This window comes from Abrus precatorius, unplaced genomic scaffold (assembly GCF_003935025.1).
Source record: "Abrus precatorius isolate BTA unplaced genomic scaffold, Abrus_2018 Scaffold11, whole genome shotgun sequence".
Lineage (NCBI taxonomy): Eukaryota > Viridiplantae > Streptophyta > Magnoliopsida > Fabales > Fabaceae > Abrus > Abrus precatorius.
In genome coordinates, this window is record NW_020874303.1 from 18,149,215 (window position 1) to 18,171,538 (window position 22,324).

Here is a 22,324-nt window from a genome sequence, read left to right on the forward strand (position 1 = left end):
CTTTTTGTAGGCAAAATGCAAGTGGGGTGGTGATAAGAATGATAAAATTGGTACTTCCCTTTCTGTCAAATAAAAAAAGAATGCAAGTACAATTAATAAGTTCATGTGGGTTTGTTGGGAGGGGGCTATGTCATAGTCCAAAGAAGAATAATGAGTTGGACTTGGAAGGTGACAAGAAGTTGCATGATTGTCCTCATGGCCTTATATTACCTATCTATGTGAATTATCACTCCTTCCTACCACTTGATGTTCCATCTGTCAAGACTATTTCCAATTGTCTATTTCCTGGTTTGGTCACCATGCTTTTCCACAGTGATTTGATAACGAATTTTCACCTCCTTCACTGGGACAACCTTCCTCATACTTGTTACCGTTGTAGGTTTGTGACAGACTAGTGGGTAAGTTTTGACAACGTTAAAAAACTATGTTCGATTGTCTTTCTCCTCTAGGCTCAGTTTACTCGTTTTTTTCATGTTTTTGGTTATGTTTTGACAAACATGTTGAGGTATACCCTTGTCAAAATAGAATCAATCACACAGGCAGAGTTGAGCCGTGTTTTAAGGGAAGCAATTACTATTTCTCAGTCATTCATTAATCTATATATAAAGTATATTTTAAGTCTTTATATTTTCACAAAATTTTAATTCTAATCTCTAATTTTTTAAGTTTAATATTTTTGTCCTCAATAACGACGTGACCTAACAAAATTATTGAATTTTTAAAATGAAGAATTAAAGCCAAAAGATTTACAAAAAAATAAATAATAAACTCAAAATCCGGCAAAAATACTAGACCAAAAACATATCTTGACAGAGAATATGAATTCAATTATGAAGGGCATCAGAGTTCCGTGGCAACCTGTATCCTTCTCAAGACAACTGTTTTCATGCATACTAAAGTAATAGTTAGGTAACGGTGCGGGAATCCTTGTTCTTCCTTAAACAAATTTATCAAAAATCACAATTTTTTTGGGTGCTGTTTATATGCAGAAGAGCAGAGCTAGCCATACTTCACCAATGAGAAACTCTAAATGAGAATCAAAGCGATTACGTTACATGTGAAGTCGTACATAAAGAATTAATATTTAGCTTTGTCGTGGTTCTTAATGCACACGTTAAATAATAAATAACAAGAATGATTAAATACAAGTGTAAGTATTTATTATATTTAAAATCTATCAAGTCTTCAATTAATACCTTCTTTTTAAGCAATTGAAATGAGTAACAAGCATCATTTGAATTCATAGTTTAACTAAAAAAATAAAAAACTTAATATTATTCCTGCATAAATTAATTTGTAATTTAATGAAACCAAAAAGAAAAATATGAAAGAAAAAGTTGTGAATATGTCATATCATGTCACATGCGTTACATCCACAAAAGATGGTAGCGAATTAAGCTAATATCTAGTGAATGCAACATATTTACTTCCAAGTGAACAGAGGTTTAAGGAAGTAGAGTTATGCCGTTGAGTAAATGGCTGTCAAGGCATTTGATGAAATAAGGTAGCCCATCAAATCTTATTTAATAAAATCACGCTTCAGATAAATTTCTTTCCACAGTAATCACCCACCTCTACCCTAAGGTAGTACCCTCATCTCCAATCAATTGCATTTTAAGATATTCACGTTCACTCCTCAAGGTACATTCAGAAGCTCGCAAGGGCATTGCGTATTCTGTCGCATGCTAAATGCTTCATGATCCATGTTTTCACGATTTGGAAGTAAGAACTTCTAGTACAAGAGCATGCATTAAAGATGAAATATCAACTCAAATACACATCATGTGCCAGGTGACATTTAATCTCTTGTTACAAAAAAAAAAAAATTTAATATTTTGGTTGGTTAAGATGTATCTTTCTGATAAGCATAGATTAGTGAGGAAACTAACAAAAACGGAAAATAGGAATATTGGCAAAAAAATTAATTAAAAAAAGAAAAGACAAGTGATGCAAATCTGAATTATTAGTCTGAGTCTAGAAATAGAGAAAAAAGAGTTTGTGGAAGCAACATTTGCACCTACCACAAACCATTAATCTATTGACACTTTGTTAAAACGATCAAGATGATGTGATTTTCAAACTCGTGACATGAATTAAACGTCAGCTTCATGTTTCCAAGAAAAGTATATGAGAAGCCTTAAGGCAAAAATTACATATCAATTATTTCCTATATCTAAAAGCAGCTCAAAAGAGAGGCAGCCATAACTATAACCAGAGGTTCACACGAATTAACCTCCCACTTGACGTGAAAGAGAAGCAACTAGTTGAATACAAGCTTAATAAAGCAATTCCTCAAATACATGATCTACAGATTGCTCCCACTTTCCATGAAACAATTCCAAAAGCCTCTCAGCAGGAGTGACACCTGCCACACACAGATCATTAGACAAAAACTAAACGAAACAAAAAGCCTGAGCAAGGCAGGATACTATAAGCATGGCATAGTAAAGAAAAACCATTTCAAGATGTCAAGTATAAATCTCGGGTCTGTACATGAAAAAGCAATTGAAATTTTGGCATAAACTTGCATAAATTTTAACACCCAATTTTGGAGCCTGTATATACAACTAAATTAACATATTGACGTTTGCTTTGGAAGATTAAGATGAGGCTGGATCAAAAACCATGTTCGGAATAAAGTCGTTCTAATTTCCCTCACATAATGGAAGTGGATTTATTTTGATCAATATCTTAAATATGACAATTGTCTTGAGCCTTATTTGGACTATGGTTTCTGTTATTTACAATATTTTAAGTTTTCAGCCTATTTTTTAATAAACAGGAAAATGTATCCAAAATAAAAGAATGTTCATTTTGAAAGTTGTGCCCATCATTGTCATTAAATATCGTGAGATTGATATGGAGTTACTCTAAAGTATTGAACAAAATTGAAAATAAGTCTGATGCATCACAAAAAGCATAATATAGTAACTTTAGTCACTATAAGTGATGCTCATTTTTAATTTGATCTCCACATTATATTATGTCACCAATAGATAAGTCTGGTGTCCCATTGAAGTTATGTCTTAACACGGATAAGGCTCTTCTTTAAAGTGTCTGCTTCATATAATAGGTACGAAGACTTTTGTAACGCATCACTTTAACTGAATTGTAAGTATGTTTGATTGGAGAGCAGAAACATTTGTTCAGTGCATTGACGATAATCCATTGCTAAAATAAGGTCCAAGTAGATATAAATTATGAATGTTCAAATCTAACTGAAATAAATTAGGGGATGAAATGAAAATAAGGCCTGTGGAAGCATGAAGAAGGTTGGGGGAGATGCATCATCACTAATGAGGATATAACATATAAATCCATTACCTGTTCTAACCACCTCAGCCACCTCATTCAAAAATCCCAATTCCTTGAACCCTCTTCTCTCCAAGCCATCCTGTGGATGCATGCCAATGCCCTTAGCAACATTAATGATAACAGCAATAACAAAAATAATGACACCTTTTACCTTTGCCAACTTTAGAACATCTTCAGCAACATGCTTCAGCAGACCGTCTCGGAATGGTGTCTTAAGACCAGTGATCGGAACCTGCCATAGAGACTCAAATGTTCAGTATAGACTGTAGTATGAATAATGAACATCACTGAAATATAAACTCAGTAAAATATCAACTGTGACCACTGGGTCTATGACATGTATCAATCATCATGAAATCAGAAGAACATCTCTAGGATGAAATGGCAGCATATACGTGAATGTACATACATGACAGGGTGTGTGTGCATGTGAGAGGGGGAGAGAGAGGGACTTGAATAAGAGAAGGAATACTTATTCACTCTTCCAGGTTTCAAATAATATTAGCCCTCTAAACTTCAAGAACCTAACAATAGAACACGTAAAAACTAAATTAGCTCAGTTTTATCCTCCTATCACATCCACTCCTAACTTCAACTTTGACAAGGATTCAAAGCCACTTTGATCAAATGATAAACAGAAGAATCCAATCCTCATTTACCCCCTTCTCCGAATTATAGTTCACCACATGGTATAGCAACCTTGTGCTTAGTCCCTGCTTCAAACCCAAAGCAATTTTGCATGACAGGATGTGTTGGAGACTAACTAAAAGAAAAATCATTTCTAGAACATGAATTAACAACTTATGCTTCTGGGCTGAATAATACCAATGAAAAATATTGTTATTGAGGATGCTACCTTATTCCTTAGCATTTGTCTTTCTTCTGGAGTCCAATCTGCTGTCATATCCAAAAGACTTTGTAAAGAAACCTCGTCATACAATAACCCTACCTGACACAATCAGGGAAATTACAGTTAGTTACTTAGCTTATGTTACAAAATTGAAGAAGTTCATAAGTTAAGTGAGGAGCATGCAAGCAAAGATAAATGGTTTGAATATCACAGAGAATACAGGATCAGAAGTTTAAAAACAATATATTATTGGAAAAGGATCATTCCTTTTCCTTTTTAAAAATAATAATCGTTACATTGTTGCACAGATCATGCCTCCTAGAATAAGCCAAGTGCAAACTGACAATCCCAGCTTAAAAATTGTGCCTGTGTTTATGCTTTACATCACCATTTTAATGGTGAGAATGTGGACAATCAAGAAAATGAACAATCCCAATATCAGAGGCTAAGTGACTACAAACATCATGCACAAGTTGAATAAAGGCCACTCACCCAAAATGCTGGTAAAGCACATAACCTTCTCCAAGGCCCTCCATCAGCACCTCTCATTTCCAAATACCTCTTCAGCCTGACCTGAAAAGAGTAATGATTTATAATAACACAACTAAAAAATGCTGCACATCCATTGCAATAGCAACGTATAGCAGTTAAATTGTGAAACCAATAAAAACAAACCTCAGGAAATATAGTTGTCAAATGATTTTCCCAGTCATTGAGAGTTGGTAATTCACCAGGAATACAAGGAAGCCTTCCAGCCAAGAAATCCTGCAATAAAATAATAATCAATTCTCTACATTGAACAAATCAAGGCTACATGGGTACTGGGGTCAAGGGAAGTAAGTTTTGCAACAAAGAATGGCAGGGCCACATGAGATAGCCTTTGATTAAGAATATTAAAGATAGATGGAAACCCTGAATGTCATTCCAGTACAATCGACATATTTCTGTTTCCGATAGACAAAATACATTGGAACATCAAGGGCATAATCAACGTACTGCTCAAACCTGCAATCAGAAAGTTCATTAGCCAAACTATGCCTGAAATAACATCAACAAAACTGTAGGAAAAAAAAAAGGGGGGGGGAGGGGGGAGGAGATGAGAATTTATCAAGATGAACATAGTCAAATTATTATATTTATTTCAACTGAACTATTACAGAAAATAATGCATCATCTCAATTTTAATTTCACATGATAGCCAATTCCTAAAGAGAAATATAAAACAAGTAAAACAATAAATTATATCTATTAATTACTTAGTACTTATTCATATCCTTACTTATGTTGTCTTCACGGATAGTCTTTTTTCTTAAAAAAGAAAAAAAGTGTTTCAAAATTTCCATTTTAAATGCACCATTCAGTTTTTTAAGACCTTGATTTCAAGGTTTAAGTTCAAACCATGAGTTAGAAGGGTCATAGAAGAACACCATAATAAAGAAACAAAGAAATAACAGAAAAACAGGGAAAGTCTAAAAATCAAGGAATAAATTGGATGGTGCGCGAGAAGGTACTTTAGAGGCAAAAAAATGTGCAAAATTCATATGATCTCATACGTAAGTAGAACAGAGGTCCATAATTTCATCACATCAAAACCCTCCCTTTATATCTGGTCAAAAGTAGTATCAGGAAAATTGGCAAATAAATATCCCAACTCTTTAATATCTTGACGGCATTGCAATCTTAAAAGTCAAAATTTCATATGCCCTAGGCATTCAGTGTGCATATTTCCAAATACATGTATTTTGGACAGTAAATATGAAAGATTACAGAATCAGAAAAAGGATGAAAAAATATCAATGACTGTATTTTATTCTTAATGCCTTCTTTTACATTCACTGGATACCCTTGAAGCCTAGAGTCAGAAGATCTAGAAATAAAAGTTTAAGTCTTAATCTTCATAATTCAAAAATAATCTCTTACCCGAACGAGTTATCAAAAACAAAGGGCAGCATGCCTGTGCGGTCCTTATCAGTATCAGTCCAAATATGGCTGTTTGAAGCACATGAAAACTGCATAAGGTACCTTAACAATGTGAAGAGAAAAAAGAAATGACGGCATAAAAACTTCCACATACCTTCTCATACTGACAAAACCATTTGGCTTTCCCTCTGTAAAGGGTGAATTTGCAAAAAGAGCTGTTGCTATCTGTCATAAAGATAACAATAAGTACTTCCATAGCATTAAACAAATTCCCTAATAGAAAGAATGAAATAATATGTTAATGTTTCTTACAGGCTGCAAAGCAAGGCCAGCACGAAATTTTCTAATCATGTCAGCTTCAGAACTGAAGTCCAGATTGACCTATAAAAGTAAAATATAAAATGTTATTATTCAGTATGAAAGCAGAGTATATGGTTGTATCAGAAGGTACTATTTTCATCACATTTAAATTAGGATGACTTAACTAAAAGTCTGCTCGCAAATCATCACACATCTCACCTGTACAGTGCATGTCCTGAACATCATGTCAAGTCCGAGAGAACCAACTTTGGGCATGTAATTCCTCATAATTTCATATCTTCCCTGTGGCAACAATGTCAAAAAAATGTAATTGAACCACTAAAGGCCAATAAAGAATCACAATCATTGTTCAGTAACAAAGTTTTAATGGTTATTGAAAGTTAAGTCTACTACATGTATGTATGTGGAACTGACAATTGTAATTTTCAGATGAAAACAACAATAGTATAATAAGCAGATAAAAAACTGGCACAGTTAATGAATTTATCACACAATGTATTGTGGCATAAAAGAAAAAGTATATACTAGTATAGGTTGCTGAATCCATCCACCCATTCACTCCCCCAACAACAACCTGAATGAAAACTATTTGTTCATTCAATTGCAAATTAAGCTACAAATCCTCAATGGACAATTCTGTGGACTAAATATCAGCCCTTTACACTAAGATTATCAAAATTCCACGTCATTCCTATCTGGACTCAAGTCTGACTGACGAAAGGTAGTTGCATTAATCTCAAGTCATTATAATTAATGAATGAATAGGTAAGTCAGTGAAATTTGACAGCTATTTAATACTGAAATCAAGAAACCCAGCCAAATTCATGACAAGTTAACTAAAAACAGTTAGTCTTATCCATTTAAAAAATCAGCTATGATGGATGCAGTCAGCAAGTGACATCTGAGGACAGTTTTTATATATACATAAAGTTAAAAACATGTACCTGTTCGAAAGTTAAAGAACTTGAAAGATGGGAAGAAAGAAAAGACTACCTTTGGCATTATAGGTATGTCTTTGATTCCCCACTTTGGCTGGAAACCAATCCCCAAAAATCCAATTCCCATTTCCTCAGCAACAGCTTTAACCTATAAATATAAGTATAGGGAAATAATTACAGATCTGAAAGAAGTAAAGTCACTCATCAGATTACAGAAACATCAAACAAAATGAACTAGCACTAAAATTTAGCCATCTATGACCTAGAAAGAAATGTTAAATGACCACAACTGTACTGATGATAAATATTTATTTGTAGAAAAGATGAATGCGTAAAAAATTCCAAATTCCTTTCTTGGATGGCAGATTTATTTGATTTATCTCATAACAAGTAAGCATGACTAACTTGATAGAGGTGCGAATTAACTTCAGCACAAGTCTGATGCAAGGTTTCAAGAGGAGCTCCACTTAGTTCAAACTGACCACCTGGCTCCAATGATATGCTCTGCTTCCCCTGGTTTACATAATGTGCAAAAAGACTTCACTTAAAATCTCCAACAATAACAAAGCATTGCATTGGATGCAAGAATCAGGAAGCATCTTAACAAACAAATTAAATTGTAAATCCCAAACAAGATGTTCAACAATTTTCATGCAAAAATTAGCTTACCTGTTTGAGTCCAATAATTTTATCACCCTCCATTACTTTATCCCAGTCAAATCTCTCAGAAATGCCATTCAGCAATTCCGCTATTTGATCATACTTCATAGGACGCAGGCTTCCAAACTCGAAACCAAACTTCTCATGTTCTGTACCTATTCTGCAAGACTATATGAATAAATTAACCCCCTATAGACACGTAAACTAGTTATCACATAAGAGATCGTTCAAATTCAATACTTTCAAGAAACCTAATCAGGTGCTACATAAACTTACTTAAAAATACATACCTAAACAAGGCAAAAAAAATTTGATTTAAAAATAATATTGAAAGGAAACTTACACACATCTTTAAGAATTTACACACATCCAGCAGACCCTGAGCCAACAGGCACTTGCACTTGAATGTTCCATATCATTCTCCTAATGATGTCATGAGACTATTCAACTGACATTCTTAATTCCTAATTTTATGCCCTTATTCACTTTAGTCCCTAACATGCTCAAATATATTTCACGTTAGTCCCTACATTCAGTTAACATTAGTAACAAATAAAGAAATCTAGCATGTTAAGTTTCAACCTGACACATTAAGTAACATTCCACACCCCAAAAGACGCCGTGTGACTCTTAAGAGAGTAATTATTAAAATTTACATTCAAATTCACCTCCTCCCACAAAACTCTAAGTTGTCGTCTTCTCCCTCATTTGCTCTAAACTTCCATTATCATTCATTGTCTAACCTCTAACACAGATTCAGTTGACAATTAACATGTCGAGTTGGCATCCAATGTCCTACGTGAACCTCCTTGTTAAGTACTAATATACCTTTTAACAACTCGTGGACAAAAATGAAATTTCTATTAAGTCAAAGATGAAACTAAAAAGAACTTACAAATTTAGGAACTAAAATAGTGATGTAATAAAAGTGGACAGATGAAGCACGCACTATTAAACAATCGAGAAAATCCGCAACAATGATCACAAATTTCATTGAAAACAGAAACAACACGTAAAACAGAAAATCCTCAACAATCATCACATCATAAATGGAAAAAGAGAGTGAAGAAGGCACCTCCATTTTTCCTTGGGCTTACAACCAGAGGCAAGATAATCGATAAGATCCTGTTTGGTGAGAGGGTGAGTAGCAACAACAGCGTCTTCAGTGGGAGGGCTGGCAGCAACAATCACTCCTCCACGGCCACGTCTACACCCAACAGCGCCAACAATCCTCTTCACCTGCAAAACCTTCTTAGCAGAACACAACAAAGAGGAAGAGGAACTGTTTCGAACGGAGCTTTTCCTATCGAACTCGTGTCGTAATAAGTCGTGACGCGTGCATGTGGCACATCGGGAAATGACAACCATGGCGGTGACTGAAGAAGAGAAAAACGGAAATTAAGAAAAAACGAAACGCAGAGCATGAGTATGACGCGTGAAGGAGGAGAGTATTACCGAGCGCGTTGTCGTTTAGGGTTGCGGAATTGGCTGTAGTGTGAGAGAGAAGAGAAGAAGGGGAAATGGTCTTTTTCTGGCTCACTCGCAGTCACTCACAGCTCGGTAGCTATCTCATATATTTTCTTTCTTACAACCAAAAAGGAAATACACGAAAACGACGACTCCCCGATGCCAAGAGACGCAACGCAATTCCTTATTTTCTATTAATTACTCGCCCCCGTTTCTTTAACTTCCATATACCATAATCCAAATCATTTTCCTTAGTGTAAAATCTATAATTCAAATTCTTTTTTTATCAAATCTTTTTCTTTAATTTAACTTTTAAAATTGAGATTAAATATAAACAAAGTAAACTCATTAAAAATAAGATGTTTATTATATTAAGATTTCTGTTAAAAAACATTCAATACACTTTATTAGATGTTTTAATAATAAATTATTGCAAAAGTATATTTTTTCGGCACACGTTTAAAAAGTAAATAAATATAAAAATATAATTAATATTTTTCTTCTATAATTAAACTTTACTGTTATTAATCGTTAGAGTTTTAAAAAAGCGTTAATATAATTTATTTTTTTTTTACAAAATTGCAGAAGTTATTTTATATATTTATCAATTTTGTTAAACTTGTCTAACATTTTAATAATTAATATAGTAATATAACTTGACTTTAGTTAAGAATAAATTTAGAATTTTATTCTTTAGAGTTAAGTTTAAATAATTAAAAGTAATCATTTTGATTTAAAAAATAAAAATTTGATATAGACACTTTTTATAAAAATTATTATTTTTATGTGTTTAAATTTAATTTTAAAGATTAAAATTAAATATTAAAAAATTCAAAAAAAGTAATAAATATTTTTTCTAAGAAATTTTCTTAATAAATGTGATTTAAATTTAAAGGTTGTATAAATGAGAATAATTAATATTACCTCTAGTTAAGTAGTATGGCATCAAATTTGAGCTCGTCACGCCGCACGTCACCTCCCTCTTTCAGGTCCTCTTTTTCATCCACTTTCTGCACCATTCCTTTTCTATAAAAGAAACAGTTTTTTAACGTATATATAATGTTATATAATACAAACCTATGCATAATATTTTTTATTGCAAATTATAAGATAGTTTAAAAATAAATGTATTAATAATATTAAATATTATATTTTAAAAAAAATTATTAATTAAAATTTTTAATATGTATTTTTAGACACATGAAGGATGTTTTCTAAACAATATTTTTATTTTTTAATATTATTTTAAAATATTTAAAGGTGATAAAATTTGTTAAAAATATTTATTATGTTTTTAGGTTTGACATATAAATATTTATTTTGAATAAAAATTATTATTTTAAATGTGAATCTATAACTTTTCAAAGTGATATTAATATATTGTTACTAGGCTCAAGAGGGTGGAAATTTCGAAGTGACCCAATGAAGCTAAGAGGATATCTTCAAGTGAGTATATGTTTATTATTATTTGAATTTAAGTATTTTTTTTCTATACTAATGATTTTTAAATTAAAAAATATATATATTTCATTTGTTATATATCTTCTTATTTTAGAGGTAAAATCAAATTTAGAAATTGAGTCTCCTTCTTCCATTGATGTAAGCATGTTTTTAGTTTACTTTATATTGAATAAATAATCGTATATTTTTAAAAATAAATGAAAAATTTACAATATAAGTAATTATTTTCTTTAAGGGCTCACGAATCACGAGCATAAAACCAATCCCTTTGAGTGGGTTATTATAGTTATAAAGCGGATTCTATGATTCCTTCGAATCTTGAGCATAACATAAATAGCGTATTCTTAACGATTACGATACTTATCGAAGAATTTTTAAAAATATATGTTAAAATTTATTTAAAAACACAATAAATATATATATATATATATATATATATATATTAATAATATTCTCAACAAAACTATTTTATAACTAGTATTACCTTTAAGATTTTGATTAATATTGTACAATAAAACAGTGGAGTAGAATAAAATTAACACATCAGTTCAAAACTCACAATTTTTTATATGAATGATTTGATTTGGTGAGTGGAGCGTGACAAAAATAATATATATTACTAACATTGAATCTAACCTAAGCAGTGGCAGTGATGATGGATTATTTATTAGGCATTGTGGAAGGGTTAAGGCTAATTTTATATCTAAGATGACAAAAACAATTGTAGTTTCTATACTATCATGCTCTTAGGTGCTAAAATGTGTCACTCAAATGCATAGTTTATAAACTTTTGTGCACGTGCATATGTAAGCCGCCATTAATTTTTGCTGCTGACCGTGAAATGAAGCATAAGAATAAGATCCATTACAAATTGTTAACGACACAAATTCGTGAATAATTAAAGTGAAACAGCACAGCACTTGGTGGAAAGCACATGATTAAGGATTAACCCACTGGCAATGAGAGTTCACATTATTATTATACGTATACTTAATTAGATTCAAATCATCTACAATTTTTAACATGAAATGTACCTTGCAGCGTAATTTTTTTAAAAGAAATTTAAATTTATTTAAGTAAAATATGTAAAAAGTAATTTTTTTAAGTTTAAAATATTTATAAAAATTAAAAATTTTATTTGAGAGAGAAGAGCAAAGGAGAGAATAAAATCTGAAAAATGAGTAGCATGTTCATGATCATGAGCTTATTGCAAATCATAAGCTTTATCGGGTTCAACATGAAGGAATCCAAATGTAATTTGAAATCATAGACTGATGTACATGTTCGACAAATTGATTTTTTTGATAAATTAACCCTATATTAAGCTTAATTGAATTGAGTTTTAAAAAATAAATTTAATTTGAAATTTATAAATTCTATATCTCATCAAATGGACTAAACTAAACCAAACCATTTTATCAATTATATTGAAAATTTATTTTTTAAAAAAATAAGGGTGTTTATGAATCTAATTTGCTCGACCAATTTAATCTATTAAATAATGAATGAACTAGTTCGAGTAAACAAGTATGTTTAAGTACGATTAGATTAAAAAAAACTATAACTCAATTAAGTATGGATTAGGACTCTAAGTTAATAATAAAAAGACCTAACCCAACTTCATGACCTTGTTTTATTTTTTATCTTCAATCTCTCATATTCGCACAACTTCTTTGACTCATCCTCTTGCGTGCATCTCTTGGGACCTGGTGGCAGCTAAATCGACCATTCAACTCATGAACACCCATGATCAAAAGTGTGATACATTTCAAAGTTCAAAACTTTTTACAAAATTACTCACATATATTCACCAACAAAGGACTCATATCAACAATGAAATTTAAACTAGCAGCATTCTTGTATGTCAGAAATCTAATCATTAACAACTAAACTAGCTTTTATTGACTCTAGTATTTAATAAAACCTTACACCATGCAAATGACATTTTTTTTAATTTGGTGCTCCCAATATACTTACTTGATTTATGTTGAAGATTAAAGAATTAAAAAAAAACTAAAAAGAAAAAAGTTGAAAGATCAAATTAAAATAAAAAAATTAAGACAGTAATTTTTTAATTTAAAATAGTCTAATTGTACATGATACGTAAAAGATTTTAATTTGTCTTAAACTTACGTGTAAAACAACATATTCATTATCACAGGGCTGCCATGAAAGAATGCTGTGATACTTGTATAAAATGTTCAATGAACTAGCAACAGCAATAATCAATTATTCAACGCTATTTTGTTTGACCATCGATCTTCAGTTGGGCTATGTTCAATGTTATTGTCATTGGCCACTAATCATTCATATTGGTGACCCTGAGAAAGTGAGAATGACATGTTGTTTATGGTGACTGCAGTACTGTGAGTTGCTGCATCATAACTTTTGTTGTGCTTCGCAAGTTTAAGAAAGATTGTCATGTCATTAAAGCTATCTATGTAACCACGTATATGTGAATCCGTCGTGGGATTCAGTTCCTCTAAAATATAATGAGTAAGTTAAGATTTTTTTTTTATTTTAGTATTTTATAAATATAATCAAACATTAAGATAAAAGTGAATATAATTTATCACTTTCTCACTCTATATATATTTCTTGCTTTAGAGGAATCAAAACCTTCATTGTGATATGATTGATATACGAGGAGAACTTAAAAGTTTCACAATACAAGTTTAGAAGTTACCATGATTCTTTTTTTTCTAATTAAATCTTAAATTTCTGATCGGATGAATAACAATGGTTTTTTCCTCTCAACAATAACTTCAGTGTTTCTGCTTAATGGAATTTTTACTGTTTCGAGGTAGCCCAAAGTTTGTTCTGAAATTGCTTGTAGTTCAGCTTGGTTAGCCCAATCCATACTTGGGGGTCATATTTCTCATAACCACAAGACATTTTAGAATAGCCTTTTTCTTTTGACACAACCTTTCATAATTTTAATTTCGAAATTAAAAATTTGGGAAAATTTTATGATAGCTTAGAATAATTATTAAAAATAAAAAAAATAAATGGTGTATAAATAAATTTGTTTTTAGAATATTTTAGTCTCCCACCCAACTAACATTCCCTTCAAGTTTATCCGCATTTCTTGGATAGTTGCAAAAACATGGGATTTAGTTTGGTAATAGCCCTCTCACCAACCCTTACACAAACTTCACACAATTTACACATTGTTTCCCCCTTGTGTGACTCTATTGAAACATAACGTAACTTTAAGTATTGAGATATTCCATCAACATTAATCTTTTTCACAATCCCCACCACCAAAAAAATGATATTAATGAAGAAGGAAAAATCTGATTCACTGCGTACGTATATTCTATAATTTTATAAATTTAAACTTGCAAATGTCTTTATTACCCAAAAAAATTGCCATACATAATGGACATATATTTGTATACACAAAAAATGTTATTAGACAAGGTAGATAGAATGGCTACACGACAAGGACAGACCACTAAAATTAGTTCATACTAAATATGTCAAAATGAGAAAAGGCCTAGGCCTGAGACAATACAACAAGGAAGAAAAATATCCCAATATAAATGTGTTTGACAAATTATTAAAGTTACATTAATATATAAGTCAACATGAACTTATTATAACATTAAAATGAATTAAGTGAATTTCAGACTAATTTGATGAAATTAAATCGACCTATAAGTCAACTCTAACCCCAACCCACTTAATTAGTGAGTTGTGTGTGTATAAAGCTTGAAAGTAACTACAACATGGGTAATAAATTATAAAATCAGGGTGCAAAGTAAAAAGAAAAAAGGGTTGTTCCATGAGTCAGGTGCCTAACTTACACCTCTATTAGATGTAAGGGCTTTGGTCAATCCCTTTCTTAATATATTCTCTCTCCTGAAAAAAAAAAACACAGTATTACATGTCTTATTATATACACACATACGACATTTCTTAATATGTTGTCACGATCTTTGTGGTTTATTTTAGATTCTACATGTTAAGTTCAATCTGGATGCATGGTAAGATATTCCACGAATGGTATTTTGGAGCTTCTTACTCTATAAAATAATTAGCAAAAGATAATAATTATATATGAAATCTCAATTCGTTAAATGCATGCTTTTGTTATAAGAATTTTTAATATAACAAAAAATATTTATTTTATTTTATCACATAATACTATATATATATATATATATATATATATATATATATTAATAAATAGTGAAATAAAATATAATAATTGTATTATATAACCTATCTTTTCAGGAGCATATTTGTCTATTTAAGACTCCCTTTTGTGAGGAAAAGAGATGAATTTGATATTTTGTAAGGAAGGAAATTTGAGCCTTTGAGCATTGGAAGGTAATAGACCCTCAAAATATTGTTTTTGTAGCTGTACCAAGGGGAATTCTTCATTATTCCTCCTAATAAAATACTAGTTCTATCAATTTAGGACTCCGGTCTTAGAGTTGTGGCTGTTAAATCTTGAAGATGATTTCAGAATTTATAGAAAAAGAAGCATGTGGTAACGAATTAATGAGGAACGACACTTTCTGAGGCCACTACAATGCTTGAGGAAATAATAAAAATGTTTGAAAGCCTATATAAAATAATGTGCTTTTGCTCGGTGGTTTGTGTGTAAAGAAAACTACCTTGCTTAAAGAGTTCCAGCTTGAGTAAGATCCAAATCTTCTGATTTGATTCCAAGATGATGAATAAGAATAAGGAAGAATATTGGGAGCAAGAACAAAGAGCATGTAGATCAAGAATTAAGGTGTGTTGTAGAACAGGGCTCAGTTACACGTCTATTCAACAAGCTCTTTTTAAATGATAGTTTAAGGTATAATTTTAACAATAAAATTTATTGACATAAGCTAAAAAAAAATTATTTTGTTAAGCTATACGAATAAATTTATTGGAATAATTTGAAAATAACGCATGAGTCATAAATTATTTTTATAATTATTTAAAAAAAATCCTAATAAATGAAACAAACATTTGAATAGATGCGCTATATAAAAAATTTGATCGACGAAGGAGAAAGAATAAAACAAAACAGAGTGGTGAAAAACAATCTTTTGGGAGAAGTGAAGAAGAAAGCAGAGGACAGAAATGTTTCCATGAGTGGCACCAGAAGAAACAAATTGGAAGAAGAAAATAGAGAATTTGGGCAAATCAAAGAAAAGGAAATGGGAGACCAATCATGACAAAGCAATAGATATCAGACGATCAGACTGATAATGGATAAGACAATGGGGCCCCTGAAGTAAAGAAAGGAGTATTGAATATGGATAAAAAAAGAAGCATGGGACCTTGGTGGGCTCGTTTTCATCATATGCATTCCATTCACCTTAAGACAAGGTAAATGTTTAAGAGGAAATATTGTTAGATAATTCATTAGTTAGTTATAAATAATAGTTGCTTAATTATCATTAGTAAAAGGTATTTCATATATAAATAGAATAAAAGAAGAAAAGGATAATAGCTTGTCATTTTGATAGAAAATTAGGGCCTTTCAGCGATCAGAGGTGCAACTGCTTGAAGTTCTGTAGGTTTGTAACTGTATCAAGGAAAATCCTTCCCTATTCCTTATAAAAGATCAGTTTCTATCACTTTTTCGCATATTTTTATTTTATATCAAACAGCTTAAAAATTTACTAATTTTCTCACTACTTTCCGTTTGTCCAACCAAATTAATTCTTTCTTCTTTTATTATCCTAACCAATGCGTAGAGCAAAGCGAGTTCACATTTTGCTAAAAGCCTCAAAACATACGAAACAAGCTCTACTATTTTAGTATCAATAAACTACTGACAAAAAAAGTGCTGGCCTGCAAGCATCCGGTTCTTTAGATTAAACGAATACACCAATTCCTACTTAACAAATGGGAAGAGGACAAGTTAAAAGGAAATAATATTATCACATTAACCTTAACATATGATATGACCAGTTGAAAAGTGGGGAATGCATGCATATGATGAACAGAAAATACCCGCGGTCCTATGCAAATCCCACCAAATAAAACATTGCAGTAGGCACTTAGGCCCATTTATCCCCTGATTATGATTAATATTTTGGGCTTTGATACTTTAATACCCCACAAACACAGCACTCATCTTTATGTGTTTTAAAGACTAAGAAACAGAGGAAAAGTAGTTTTAAACTAAGTCACTTGTGAGGTACAAACTACCTATTTTGGGGTATAAAATCTTATTTGCATTCATCCTCCCGAAAAGAGAAAACAAAATAGTATTTGAAGGTTTAGTTATCATCCAAAATTTAGGTTTAGGGGATAATGTCACAAGACAAACTTATGGACCAAACGTAGAAGTTACCTAAACTTCATGAGATAATTTGTATTCTATATTATGGATTGAAAAACCAGTAAATCAAATCTAAAAGTACCGTGAATGTATATAGACAGAAATACAGTAGCAGTAACATCAATGTTCAATGCACATCGCTTATCATTTTCCCCCCATTTATTCTGTTTGCCATATACACAAGTAACTAACCTGTAACTAATATCATCAAGAATCAGATGAAGTTTAATCAACTGTACATTTTTAGAATTTACCAGAAAGAGTCATCAACTGAAGATGTGTCATAATCTTTTTCCATCTCCAGCTCCACCTCAGGTTCCCCAGACCCAAATTCAGACAATTCAATGTCTGCAAGATTCTTCAAATCAACCACTGAAAGCTCATCTAGGCGCCTGACAACTAAGTCTGCAGCCCCAAGCTCGTAGACAGGATGCTTGCTAGCAACAGCTACGCACTTCATCCGCGCATCATGAGCAGCCTCCACTGTTTGGTTTGAGTTTCCAAACACAATGCACCTCTCAGGTATGAAGTTTAAAAGCTGGGTGGCATACACAAACATTTCTGGATCAGGCTTTCCCCTGTGAACATCCTCTGCTGCTACAATGACACTGAAATTGTCCTCAATACCAATTTCCCCAATAGCAGACTCAAGAGTTTTTCTAGGACGCGTGGAAACCAATGCCATTGGTATCTTATAATGCATCAAAACACTCACAAACTCCTTAGACCCGGGCATGAGACTATGTATCCCACCTTGCAAAGATTGGTAGATTTCTTCCTTTCTGTTAGCCATTCTTCTTAATTCTGCTGGATCCCTAGACCAACACAGCACTTCGGAAATTGCCTGCTCATTCTTCATCCCTTCTATTCTCTTAAGGATGAAAGTAGGAGGAGAGGGTTTGCCTTCTTCTTGAGATAGGGTTAGCCAAGCTCGTTTCTCCAAGTCAGGGTTGTCTTCAATGATAACACCCTCCCACTCAAATATAGCACCCAACCAGCCACATCCCATCCTCTCTTGCCGAAGCAATGGATTCCGAAGTGAAGGCTTATCTGCTCTATTTGCTGGAGGCCACAAACCAGGTCTAGGATCAAAGCCACTATCTATCATGCTATCTCTTTTGGGAAATTTCTCTTCCCTATAAGAATATGCTTCTCTTGTGAGCTCCACAGCCAAGGCCATAATTGAAGATGACAAAAAGCTACCAGATTTAGATTTAGACAAATGCAGAGAAACATCAATCCTTCCACCAAGAAACTCAGTTGTTGGGAACCTACAAGTATTCAAAGATTTGCGTTTACCAGAAACATCTCTGGTCAAACTTCCACCACAAATAGGACGGTGACCAAGGAGCGAAGTTGCAGCAATTGATTCAACCATTTTTTAACCAAGAAAGGCACCTCTACTGCCTCTGACCAAGTTGAATTGAGTTCCACAACGAGGGGTTGCCAATTTCACTTCAAATAAACCTATCTAACCAACGATTCAGTGCAAAACTAGAACCGTTATTCCCAGAGCAAAACTATATTCTTGAAAACGACAACATCTTGGGAGCAAAACGACAAAGAGAAACAGAGTTTCACAGCAAAATCGCAACTTTATCGTCAAGAACCATCAGAAAAATCCCCTTCACGAAAAACCAAGCTTACCCATTACTCAAAATAAAACGCATATAACAGTAAAAAAATAAAAATAAAAATTACAAAAAGAATGCAAAGAAACTAGTCGAACAAAGTGTTGGAAAGAGATAGAATGAACTAAGAAGAACCAACCTGAAAGAGAAAGAAAGTAAAAAGAGAATCAGAAACTTCACGGCCTCGAAGAGAAGGAAAACAAACTTGAATCTCTCTTCTTTATTTGCCAATTTTCCCCGTAAGCTACGTTTTCCTTTTTCTTTTTTTATTTAATTTTTTATTTGATTCCGATTTTTATGACAAAAGTGTGGTTTATATTATAAATCGTGAAAAAATGGCTAAAGAAGAGACGGTATCGAACATTGAAGATGAAGCAGTCCACGTTGGCAAAATCCTCTGCTATCAGCACACGTGTTCGTCAAATAACGCAATCGTTTTTCAATCTTGGGTAACCGCCCAGTGTTCCTATCATAGCCTTCTTTTCCTGTGTGTTTTTTATTAAAATTAAAAAAAAAAGCTAAAACACTGAAACAGGGTTTCCCCCTTACGGCACTCAACCGCGGTCTAACAATAAATTCAATTAAATTTTATTCTAAAAATACTCTAGCTTTGTTTTATTATTATTATTTTAAATAAAAAGTTTTTCTCTTTACTCTATGTTGGGGTTCAAAGTTTTTCATGACTTAAAAGTATATTGTATTAATTAATAAGATTTATTAATCTCATATATCACGAATATCGTTAATTTTTTTATTATTATATCATAAATATAAAAATATTTAATTAACGTTTTTAAACTCAAACTTTACGAATAGGATATAAAATCCAAATAAAACCTACTGCGACAGTGTTACATGAAAAAGGTTGTAAAATCTTATAAGAACATATCGTTTCGATTCCTCTATATGGGGAGAAAAATATATTGTAATTAATTTGTCATAAATTACTTAGGGGTAACATGGGAGCATAAGAGGTAGAAAATAAGCCACTCAAATTTAATCTATTCATTCAAATAAAAAAGAGCATTTTTTTATATTTTTTTTCAAAATTAAACATATATATATATATATATTAAAATTGTTATTGGTGATTTTTAATCACTCTTTACTAAAAACTATTAATGATAATTTTTGACTGCTTTTGTTTGTACTTTTTGAATATTTTATTATTATTTTAAATTTTCTTATTTGTGACTTTTTGTTTTTTTAATTTTTTTAAATTGACAAATTTTGAGATTTTGTAATTTTTTTAATTTTTAATTTTGAACATTTGTACGTACACGGAAATTTGTAATTTTTATATTTATATTTATGCAATTTTTCAAAAAATACTCTATTTTAATATATATATATATATATATATGATTTTAAATATCATATATAAAAAATTAATCCACGAAAATGCATACAATCTAAATGTGAAAGGTTTTCATAATGCATATAATTTCTATTTCTGTAATTATTATTGTATTTTAATAATTTTTTTTATCTTTAGTCTTTATTAAAATATTGCTATTATTGAGAGGCTTCCAAATACATAAAACATAGTATAGAAAGAAAAAGAAAAAGAGCAATAATAATAATGTGAAAAAATAAATAGTATAGAACTATATAAAAGATAACATAATTATAATTTATTACAATTAATAAATTTTTTATAAGAAAAATACAAATACTACTGTCTTTTCACTAATTATTACCATATTAATACTAATTTTGTTATATGTGTTTAAAGTATCTCACAATCGTGATATTCACATTATTTTTTAATAATCGGTTCTTGAATTTAGACTATAAAAAAATCTATTTATTTTTATTAAAAGTTATTATTTTCTTACAAAAAGCATAAAAAATATAAAAGTAAATAGTTATTTATGATTAATATAAATTGAATCTACATATGAATATATCAATGATAAAAAAATTGGTTTAGATATTTTAATTAAAATATATTATAAGTAGTATAAAAATAATTAAATATTTATATATTTTTTTATTTATAAACTTTAAAATATAAACTTATATGATATGTCAATTCCATGACATAATTTTAAATAATCTAAATTTATACTATTGTAAGTTAAATTAATTTAAAATATAATGATAAATTTAATACAAATTAATCAGTTAAAAATAAAATTTAATACATAATATCATTTAAAAATAATACAATTTTATGCTTACTAAAAAAATAAAATAAAATATACGAACACAATAATTTAAAAAATACATTTTCATGTAGATAAGTAACTCTTGAAAGTGACAATTACAAAAATCTAATATAAATAAAAATGAAGATAATAAAAAAATATTTTTAAAAGTTATGTAAACATAACTTAGATAAAATTCTGTTTAGTGATATATAAAAAATCAGAAAATAAAAATAAAAATTAATATAATAAAATATGTCTTTTTATTTGTATTGTAATTTATTTATCTTTTTATTAAAAATTTAATTTAATAATATATAATATAAAATAATTTTATAAATGTAATTATTTTACTTTAAGCAATATTTTAGTGTTTAAAATACATATTTACATATAGAATATAGTAAAGTAATTAATAACATTTAAATGTTGAATAAAAATTCATAATATTTTTTTAAAAAAATTTGTACAATTTATTCAATTTTTTTTCTATTTTAACTTATAAATATTTTGTACAACTTATTAAATGCCATTCATAGCAATTTTGTTAATGTCATTTTTTAATATTATATAACTATCAATTCTAATAAATTTTTTATAAATACAATTAAAAAATAATAGATATAAATCAGTTATAATTTTAATTCTTAAGTTATATAAAAGATTATAATTAATTTCAGTAAATGTTAATTTAATGCAATTTTAACTTTATACATAATATCTTCTTATGTATTATAATTTAAATATTAAAATATAAAATATATTAAACTAATTAATAAATTTATATAAATTAATACCATTTAAATATAAATAAAACTTAAAGTAAAAGTATACTTTTTTTTTCGATTAAAAGGTAACTCAAAAATTTTATTATTATTTTTTATTTTCAACATTTGACAATTATTTTTTTATAATTTTTTTATCACATAAGTGTAATTTTATTATTAATTCAAAGTACATTTTAGGGTTAAAAATATATATTTAAATATTTATTATATTAAACTAGTTAATAAAATAATTTAAATCAACGCTACTCAAATTTGAATTGAAATTAAAGTAAAGATACAATTTTATTTTTAAATTAAAAGTAATTTAAAAACTTTATTAGATTTTTAAAAAAATATCTTCATTCATTGGATATAATTTTTTTTGACAAAAAAAAAATATTTTTAATTAAAAAGTAACTTCAAAACTTTAATAAATTATTGCAAAGATATATTCATTCATTAAATACGGTTTTGTTTGACAATAAATTTTTAAATTTTTTATATAAATTTTTTAATAATTTTTTATTAAATCTTATTTACAACAGTTTT

General features: G+C 30.0%; 2 protein-coding genes across 2 annotated transcripts; both read right to left on the minus strand.

The window, feature by feature from the left end:
* Positions 1-1,984: 1,984 nt before the first annotated feature.
* LOC113854610 (glutamate--cysteine ligase, chloroplastic) lies at positions 1,985-9,656 on the minus strand. The gene is made up of 16 exons (XM_027485721.1): positions 9,460-9,656; positions 9,080-9,380; positions 8,014-8,164; positions 7,750-7,857; positions 7,400-7,492; positions 6,605-6,688; positions 6,398-6,466; positions 6,240-6,310; positions 6,086-6,154; positions 5,077-5,170; positions 4,841-4,930; positions 4,658-4,738; positions 4,172-4,264; positions 3,467-3,547; positions 3,325-3,394; positions 1,985-2,365 (listed from the first exon to the last, which is right to left on the minus strand). Exons 2-16 carry the CDS (start codon positions 9,370-9,372, stop codon positions 2,277-2,279), a joined length of 1,536 nt encoding a protein of 511 aa, XP_027341522.1. The 5' UTR covers positions 9,373-9,380; positions 9,460-9,656; the 3' UTR covers positions 1,985-2,276.
* A 7,582-nt stretch (positions 9,657-17,238) lies between these two features.
* LOC113854820 (5-amino-6-(5-phospho-D-ribitylamino)uracil phosphatase, chloroplastic) lies at positions 17,239-19,173 on the minus strand. The gene is made up of 2 exons (XM_027486067.1): positions 18,998-19,173; positions 17,239-18,852 (listed from the first exon to the last, which is right to left on the minus strand). Exon 2 carries the CDS (start codon positions 18,603-18,605, stop codon positions 17,478-17,480), a length of 1,128 nt encoding a protein of 375 aa, XP_027341868.1. The 5' UTR covers positions 18,606-18,852; positions 18,998-19,173; the 3' UTR covers positions 17,239-17,477.
* Between the last annotated feature and the right edge of the window lie 3,151 nt (positions 19,174-22,324).